Below are 9,734 nucleotides of genomic sequence, written 5' to 3' on the forward strand. Positions count from 1 at the left end.
GTGAAGGTGACAGATATTGAAACGGGATTCCACAGTTCATAAGACTCTTTTAAGCTTTAAAACAGGGAAATGAAGAAATTTAAGAGTGCCTTTGGCTGGGATAATATGCTTTGACCTAGCTTTTCTTCTAGGTCGGACAACTTTTAAGACTTGTGGACTTCAATTGCCAGAATTCCTCAGCCAGCCGTGCTGGCTGGGGAATTCTGGGAGTTAAGCCCACAAGTCTTAACGAGTTTGGAGAGTCCTGACCTAGGTCATTCCTCCCCACCCTGGGTGCTTTTCAAATGTGTGAACCTCCAATTCCTAGAAGAGCATGGCAACTGCCATCTGTGTATGGATGTAATTTATCTGCCACCCATCTTGTAGTCACCTGTTATCTTCCCCTGGCAGTGAGCCAAAAATCAAAGTGGAAGAACCAGAATTACAAAATGCATTTAGTTAGTACATACAGGTGCTCCTCAATTTACAACAGTTTGTTTAGTGACCTTTCAAAGTTTTAAGGGCACCAAAAAAGTGACATGACCAATGTTCATACTTATAACCATTGCAGCATCCCTATGGTCACATCATCAAAATTCAGATGTTTGGCCATTGGCTCAGTTATGGTTATGTGGTCATCTTTTTCAGCCTTCTGACACGCAGTCAATGTGGGAGCCAGATTCACTTAACAAATGGGGCAAAGTTGTAAAATGGGGCAAAATTCACTTAACTCTCATCTAGCAATATATGTTGAGCTCCACTATGGTTGTAAGTTGAGGACTACCTATGCTATGCAGTGCACACACACAAACACACACACATCCAAACGACATTAGTTGATTCATGCTAGCTATTTAAAGTTCAGGGGAAAGAATTTCTGCTAGTAAAATCCACTTTCTAATGATGACCGTAGCAAGAAAATTGGCCTTATGCATACAGAACTGATCATACACTATTCTAAATTTAGACCACCGGGATTATTGGATTTACTGGATTATTGGAAGGAAAAGCAAGATTCAATTACTTCTAAAATATGTTATATTAAGGATACCAATTCATTTAAGCTGTAAACAGTAGCAATGTCCTGTTATTTTACAAATACTCAATTTTATTAAAATATACAAAATCAAATTAAATCAAACACTAGTGACATGCTATGTGTGCATATATCATACAGATGTGGCACACACTGATTTTTGTGGTCTCTATCATTCTGCAGCTTTATGTGACATGTTACAACCTATCATCTGATCTTTGTTTAAATTTTTATTGCCAAAAACAAAAAAGTCCAGGAAACTTGCTATTTCACAGAATACCTTATTCAGTTATAAGATTGTTAAGGCAGACAAAAAATATTTTGGAGGAAACTCAAGAAGTTGGGGTGATGCTAAGTTATTGATGATTTGGTAAGTTGTTCTAACAAACGCGTTGAACTACGCCCATAAACTAGGATGAATGTAAAACTATCGTCCCAGTAAATTGCTGCAGATTACTGGCCTCTAATAAATGATAGCAGCACCACTATTTTTTTATTCTTATTTTTAACTAAATACAAAATAATTATTTAATTATCTATTTCTTATTCCAAGTAAGAATTTGTTGCATTAAAAATGCAACCCAATAATGTCTATCACCATAAGACATCGGTCTATAAGTTGCATGTTCCTTAATATATGCAAATTTCTTCCATAATCACTTGTTCTGACTTAGGCAAACTCTGCTTTCTTCCACCGTATTTTGAAGAAAGTGAAAAATCCATTGACATGCACACTTCCAGAAGTACCGGTAGTTACTTAACTTTCTTCACAACACAGGCTAAAAGAATAATCATCTATGTATCTAGATGAAAATGATGATTCTTTTGTTATATTACCAACCTCCTCAAGTGCATGCAAACATAAGGAACATGGAAACAGCCCATTCCTAAAATATGAATTTTGTTCAACAAAGACTTTCTAAATAAAAAGAAAAAAGTCTTAGTTTTTATTAAACCACTCTGTATAAAAACAGACATACATTAACGTTATGCAAATATGGAATGAAAAGAATCCCACCCCAAAAAACTTTACTATACAAATTTAGATCCACACAATTTAAATTGGTTTAATCTTGAAATGTAATCCAATGAGACTGAAGACTAGACACTTGAGATCTTGGACAAGATAATAAAACACTCTTAGACCTTCTGGATCCCTGTGGAGAAAAATGGAAAAAACACATAGTTAAAAGAAAGACATTTTGCCATCAAAATCATTACCCTCAGAGAATTTCCAGGCCATTCAAATGTCAAACAACCTTTAAAAGCACTGTGAAATTGACCTGCCCTTTTTTTCATTTGTATAAATAAATACTTTAATATAATATTCTACAAATTGATGTATTATTAATATGTACTCCTTTAGTTCTTGAATCAGCAGAAACATGTTTAATAACAGGTATGGCAATACATACATACATACATACATACAATTCTCTACAGATGAACACAATACAGAAGCCTGATGATGGCAGATGAGATTCTGCTGAAACGTTGCTACAACTTTAAAAGCACAACTACAATGACATGGGAAAATACCCGAACAAAGCTGAATACCATACACACACACACATATACATACTTTAAGTTGTCTGCATAATGCTTCAATAGTACTTTGTGAATCATTGATCAGGCATACAAAAACGGAAGCCTCTATGGAAATATCCCACCCAAAATGGCCATGGAATGCAATATGCAGACATTGGAAAGGACGAGGCATGTCCAGAACAACATCAACTAGCCAAGGGGAGTCTGGAAGATGCCAGCCCCTTAGCACGGTAGATTATTCCTGGACCAAGCCCTTGCGTAAGGAGAAAATGGGAAAGCTTATTTTAAAATGGGAAAAGCTAAGGACTAATTTATGCTGCTTCCAAAGACAATTACACAAAATAATCAGCATAAGGGCATGTGGTCTAAAAATGGGGAGTGGAATATCTTCACATCATGATTAGTGGGACAGGAACAAGGATTCTTATTTCCCATTGAAGTACAGACTACGGCTGCATTGTTTATAACGGCATTCAAGTCAAGGCAAGTAGGATACACTTTCATTGCTTCTGCTTTTCCTGCATCCTAAAGTGGTATCTGACTGAAGTCGCAGCTTTGATTCCTTTGATTTTCATTGTCTTGGAGACATCAAATCACAATATAGCAATTCTCTACAATGGTAATCTAATGAATGCAAAGAGGCAGCGTATATAATATTGTTCACTCTTCAAACAACACTTACTTGGACTGATTCACGTCAATAAGAGAACCGATTTTGGATGTTGTGAAAGAGATATGTTCATCCCCGATTACAATTTCAAGCTCCTGGAAATAAATAAAACAAGAAAAAAATACATTTAGGGTGGACTACCATTTTAAGAAGCCTGAATTTCTCTTCTCCATGTTCTCTCATAACATCCATAATTATTATTCAAGCCCAAACCAGGACCTACTAGAACAAATATTTATATTCAGCTACTCAAGGGACTATAGCCACTTCATAGCACACAAAGAAATTTTAACCACATATTTATATTGATGGAATTAACAAGTTAACATCTATCAGAAACTCAAAGATGATGTTGGGTGGGTTATGATGCAAATAAATAAGATTTTTGTTTGTAGTTATTGTATTTGGGAGATTATTGAGACTTATTTATTTTAGGAATTATTCTGCAGCTTTCATGTTTTATCTCAAAATGAAGTAAACAAACCACCAATATTTGCTCAGAGAAGTTTTTGGAGTTTCAAAAATACACTTTGGGGCAGCATTCTTGTTCCCCTGGGATTAGTTGTTGGAGACTTGAGTCCATTGCTTTGTGCTTATTATTACATCATCCAGAGACGTATCTGTGGACTATGAGTGACTGAAGTTCCTCACCAGATATACTTAGCAAAAGGTATCAAAACATTTTCGGTTTGACAGGATAATTTGGGCCCCACAGGTATGCCCATGTAATAATTATATGATTTTTAGCTTCCAAAAGGAGGTTTTAAAAATAAAATATCCAACTTTACGTCCCTTAGCAGCCAAAAGGATTCTACATCCACTTCCTAATCTAACCTTCCTCCGCATACTTCCAAGTTCAAGAATTCTTTAGCCAACATAACCATTGCTGGGAATTCTTGAAGTTGCTCCACATATCTGGAGAGGTACCTGACTGGGGAAACTACTATAATCCCATCTAAATTGATCTCTTAAGGATTGCAGCTTGTGTGTAAACATGTAAATTTAATGCATATGTATGAAAAATAGGGAATCTGCTAACCTGCCGACCAACTCTATCTGGAGGAGGCCACAATGCATCATCTTCTTTTGTAATTTCACTGTCATCAATAATCCTTTTTAGCTCTTCCATCACACTTTTATGTACGTAGGCCTAGAAATGATGTAGAATGTTAGCATGATTCTGTCATTTTTGAAAAAAGGACATAGAAGACTCATTTTTCTTTTTTTCATTTATACAAATATCCATCAGAAAAAATTAAGAAGGGAAAAATCCAGCACAGATACATTTGTACAGTACAGTTAATGCTAGTAACTTTAAAGGGTTCTTTTAGAAGTTTGATTTTCAGCAAGACAACTGAGAGAAGGGGTTACACAGAAACTTTAAACAAGTAAGCGAATGAATGATTAATTCTCAGCATTCTCAAAATTACGATCCAAGTAAAGAAATAGTTCTGAAATGTCATAAGTTACTACTCATCGAATTGAAGATATACTGAAAGTCAACTTACTTCTTTTCTGATCATGACATCATTTTTGTAATTACTGTTATTTGCATATCTCAGTTTACCTGTTGAAAAAAGATTACACTGAACATTGCAAGAAAAATGTAAACAAAACAGCATTTTATTTAATTTCAGTTAGCTGCAATATAATGTATTGATTATAGTTCCACAAATTAAACAAAGAACAAGGAAGTGAAATCAGTTGCACTCAAAGCAAGGGAAAAAGGATTACTGATACAGTTTCCTCAAAACTCTTAATTTCTGAGGTATTTGCTTCCCTTTAACTACTGTAATTTAGTCATGCTGATTCCTCTGTTATTCTAAGATCAAAATTTATAGGTAGGTTTCAAGTGCCAGGAAACTGTTCTGGATGCTATTGAAATGGACACTACTAAGTTACTAAATTACACGACTAAGTCCAGGGGTTGATGATGAAGAGTTTGGCTACTTAGTGATTCCATAACAATAATTATTTTTTTCAAATGTTTTTTTTTATTTGATCCTTTCCTTATCTTGGAATTCATTGCTGCATTTGGTTGCCTGCAAAAACATTTCATATCACACTATCCTTCAAGCAATGAGCAACTAGCTTTAATCCCCACAGGGGTGGAATGAAGAAGAGTTTGGCTACTTAGTGATTCCATAACAGATTTTTTTTTCAAATGTATCTTTTTACTTGATCCTTTCCTTATCTTGGAAACCATTGCTGCATTTGGATGCCTGACTGATTTCCTACAAAAAAAACCCACATTTCATATGCCACTATCCTTCAAGCAACGGGCAACTAGCTTTAATCCCAACATAAGCAACTCAATTTTTACTCGGCCAGATAATCTATAAGGTCCCCTTTGCTCATCTGATCTCTCCAGAAGCTACAATAGCAACCTGTCAGAGCCCAATCCGTTCTATTATGAGCAAATTCCCCCGATCGTCCTAACACAGCCCAGGTGCCGTCTCGTATTCGCCTTTGCTTTTTCCCTCGGCAAACACCAACCTTTCCTTCCTCCACCGGGTCTGCTCCTCCCATCCGATTCACCGGCATAATAAGCAAGATCTATTCTTCCCTCGCAAACATCTCCCCATCTTTCTCCCGCCCGTTGCCTTGCTTCCTAGAAGCCACCACGCCTCTTGCTCCGGGACCGACAAACAGGGGTGTCTCACCGTCAGGACGGAACTCGAATTCCAGAAACTCATGGCCAAACTTGCCCTTGTGCCCAACGTAGTAGCGCAAATAGAAATCGCTCGCCATGATCGAAGAGCGCCCGCCGGGGAAACCAGCACGCACCGCGCACGGCAAAGCTTAGCCTATGCGGAGGGGCGCACGAAGAAGACGTCATCAACCGGAAAAATCGCACAAGCGGATTCCCCTTGCTCCTTTCTTCTCGCATGCGCAAGTAATGAGTTCCATAGACTTACACTTGGTTAGAGCCGCACTTCGCTCGACGCGTTTATGCGAGTAGTTCCGGTTTAGGAGACCCGCTTGTCTTTCAAATAAGAAATCCCTGGACTTTTCACTACAGAGTGAACATTGTCGGAAACGATTATTGCGACTAAGTGGAATCATCATCAGTAATTGGAGTACTAAGCACGGATTTAGGTGCCTAATTTCCTGGCTCTTTTTCAAGCCAATTGATTGAGACTGGATGTAGAAAATCCTACTGTTGTGGATCGAAGGAAAGGAGAGGCTTAGACCGGAGCATGCAATGAACAGGCTTTATTCAAAGAACAAGGGTTGTCGCGTCTGCCAGCTAACAGGCAGACTTGCCAGCGAACAACCAGTGGCTCAGCCTGACAGCCGGCTTTTATAGCCGACTGTCAAACGGAGCCAACCAATGGGAGCGGCTGGTGCTCCCGCTTAAAGAACGGACCTGGTTGGGAACCCCAACCAGTCCCACAGACATAACACCCCTTCCCCCTAGATGGGAACATGCATAGTCCCTGAGATACGCCGGTGGTCTGTGTTGGCGACCGGAGCGTCGTAGCTCAGGGGAGCCGCTGGGTGGGCACAAGTTCGCGGAACCCTGATTAGAGGACGCTGGGGAGCGAGCTTGACTCGGCGCGGGATCTTGGACCCGGGGAAAGTCCCTGCCTTCGGGCTGGCTTGGAGAACAGTCTCTGCCCGAATGGCCGGTGACCACACTGGGTGGTAGTGGTGGAGTCTCAGGCTGGCAGTCCTGGTCTACTGCCGGCTCCCTCTGCTCTGTTGGGAATGGCTGGTCCCTTTGGAAACTCTCGACTGGACTCCGGTGGGGAACTTGAAAACTGTCCTGTGGAAACGGCTCTGAGCTGGTCAGACCGCTCCGTCACCTCCTCAGTTGGTCCAGGTGTCTCCGCCACGTGCGACCGTCTTCGAGCTGGACCCGATAGGATCTCGGACCTGTGACAGCCACGACCTTCCCCGGCACCCACAGTGGATCCCCCGCGTAGTTCCTAGCGAAGACTAGGTCCTGTAATGCAAAATCTCTGACCAGACTGTCAGACCCCAAAGGGGTGTCTGGGCAGTAGTGGGGGTGTAGCCTGTCTAAAGTAGTCCTCAGGCGTCTCCCCATTAACAGTTCGGCCGGGGACTTGTTCGTAGTTGTGCAAGGTGTAGTATGCTGGCTTAGGAGGAAACGAGACAGTTTAGAATGCCAGTCTTCTTGGCTGAACCTGGCCAGCGCCTCCTTAGCCGATCTGACTGCCCTCTCTGCCAACCCGTTGCTAGCAGGGTGAAAGGGGGCCGTGAGGATGTGTCTGATGCCCAGATTGGTGACATACCTGCTAAATTCACTCGAAGTGAACTGGGGGCCATTGTCGGAGACCAGTGTGTCAGGAAGTCCGTGAGTCACGAAAAAACGAGTCAGGGCTTTAGCAACTGCCTGGGTGGTGGTCGTGGGAAGTAAGGCCACATCTATCCACTTAGAATATGAGTCCACGACCACCAAGAAAGTCTTGCCATGTATTGGCCCGGCCAGGTCGATGTGAAGCCGTGATCACGGGGCATTGGCACTTTCCCACTTGGTGGGTGTGGCGGCTGGCGGGGCTGCCCTAGATTCCTGACAGGGTCGACATGAGCTTACCCACTTGGCGATCTGATCGTCCATCCCGGGCCACCAGACGTAACTGCGAGCCAACGCCTTCTTCCGTATGATGCCCGGATGGCCCTCGTGCAACACCTTCAGGATGGGTATGCGAAGGGTAGTTGGGATGACGACTCTGGTACCCCACAACAGGCATCCCTGCAACTTAGAAAGCTCCTGCTGGCGAGTTTTAAATGGGGTGAAATCAACTGAATAGTTAGTTTCCGGCCACCCCTTCCCTACCCAGTCCAGAACCTGGGCGATTGTTTTGTCCTTTTTTGAATGTGCCGCGATGTCGTCCGCAGTCACTGGCAGCTTGAGTTCGTTGACCTCAAAAATAGCATGCACAGGAGCTGGGTCCTCGACTGGGGCCAGCAAGGGACAGCGGCTGAGGGCATCTGCGTGGCTCAGATTCTTTCCGGGACGATAGACCAGTTTGTACGAGTAAGCCGCCAGGAACAAGATCCATCTAGTCATCCTGGGCGACAGTACCTGTGGGGTTTGCTTGTCCCCTGATAACAGTCCTAGAAGCGGCTTGTGATCGGTAATGAGTTGGAATTGGTGCCCGAATAGAAATTCGTGGAATTTTTGACTGCTGCTACTGCAGCCAGGGCCTCCTTATCAATTTGGCTGTAATTACGTTCAGTCGCTGAGAAAGTTCTTGAAAAGAAGGCAGTTGGTGCCTCGGAGCCATTGGGGAGTCTGTGACTTAAGACAGCTCCTATCCCAAAAGGGGATGCGTCTGCGGCTAGGACCAAGGGGAGGCGTTGGTCAAATTGGATTAAGACAGCCTCAGAGGTGAGTAGAGATTTGACTGCCTTAAATGCATTGTTTTCTTTGGGTCCCCAGTGCCATGGTGTGTTTTTATCTAAGAGTCTGTGCAGCGGTTCAGCGACTGAGGCTTTGTGTGGGAGGAACGAAGCGTAGAAATTCAATAACCCCAGGAAGGCTTGTAACTCGGTTTTGTTGGTAGGCGTGGGTGCCTCGTGGATGGCCTTGACTTTAGATTCCACTGGGTGGATGCCTGAGGTGTCTAGCCTGTATCCTAGAAAGTCCACCTGTCTAGTGGCGATGGCACACTTCTCCCGTTTTAGTTTGAGGCCATGCTGCCTGAACTTCTCTAATACTGCCCTGACTCTCTGGATGAGTTGGGGTCTGTCCCTGGCTGAGACCAAAATGTCATCGAAATATGGCACTACGCCAGGGAGGCCTTGGAGAATTCGTTCCATCAGTGATTGAAAAATACCTGGGGCTACACTTACGCCAAACTGGAGATGTTTACATCTGAACGCCCCTCTGTGTGTTACTATGGTCTGTAAGTCAGCCGTTTGATTATCAACAGGGAACTGTTGGTATGCTTGTGACATGTCCAGTTTGGCGAAAATGGTGCCAGGTTCGAATGTGTGTAACAGATGCTGAATGACTGGAACAGGATATGCGCTAACCTGTAGATAACGGTTAATTGATGTCTTGTAATCAGCACAAATTCTTAAATTACCGTCTTTTAGTGGGGTGACTATGGGGGTCTCCCACTTAGCGAAATCAGTGGGTTCTATCACCCCTTGTTTGAGGAGCTTGTCTAGTTCCGCGTCCAATTTGGGGCGGATGGCGAAAGGTACTCTACGTGGTTTTAAGCGGACGGGAACTGCCTGGGGGTCTACTGAGAAGGAGATGGGAGTGCCATTATAACAGCCTAACTCGCTACTAAAAACGTCAGAGTAGTCTGAGAATAAGGAGTCAACATCGGAAGTTGAGACAGCATGGACTCCTGTTATACTAAGGCCAAGAGAGGGGAACCAATCCAACCCCAAAAGACTAGGGAGGGCACCATTAACAACCACTAAAGGCAAATGGCCTTTGAAGGCTTGGAATTTAACGAGGAACTTGCCTTTCCCGAGGACAGGGATGTTCTTTCCTTGGTAGTCCCTCAAGGTGAGATG

At 42.7% G+C, this 9,734-nt stretch overlaps 1 protein-coding gene across 1 annotated transcript; it reads right to left on the reverse strand.

Annotated features, from left to right (window-relative positions):
* Positions 1–1,939: 1,939 nt before the first annotated feature.
* On the reverse strand, positions 1,940–6,120 carry MAGOH (mago homolog, exon junction complex subunit). The gene is made up of 5 exons (XM_026707116.2): positions 5,897–6,120; positions 4,742–4,800; positions 4,273–4,383; positions 3,246–3,328; positions 1,940–2,172 (listed from the first exon to the last, which is right to left on the reverse strand). Exons 1-5 carry the CDS (start codon positions 5,982–5,984, stop codon positions 2,073–2,075), a joined length of 441 nt encoding a protein of 146 aa, XP_026562901.1. The 5' UTR covers positions 5,985–6,120; the 3' UTR covers positions 1,940–2,072.
* Between the last annotated feature and the right edge of the window lie 3,614 nt (positions 6,121–9,734).

Source organism: Pseudonaja textilis, chromosome 3 (assembly GCF_049901715.1).
Source record: "Pseudonaja textilis isolate UNSWEBS1 chromosome 3, rPseTex1.2, whole genome shotgun sequence".
Taxonomy (NCBI): Eukaryota; Metazoa; Chordata; class Lepidosauria; order Squamata; family Elapidae; genus Pseudonaja; species Pseudonaja textilis.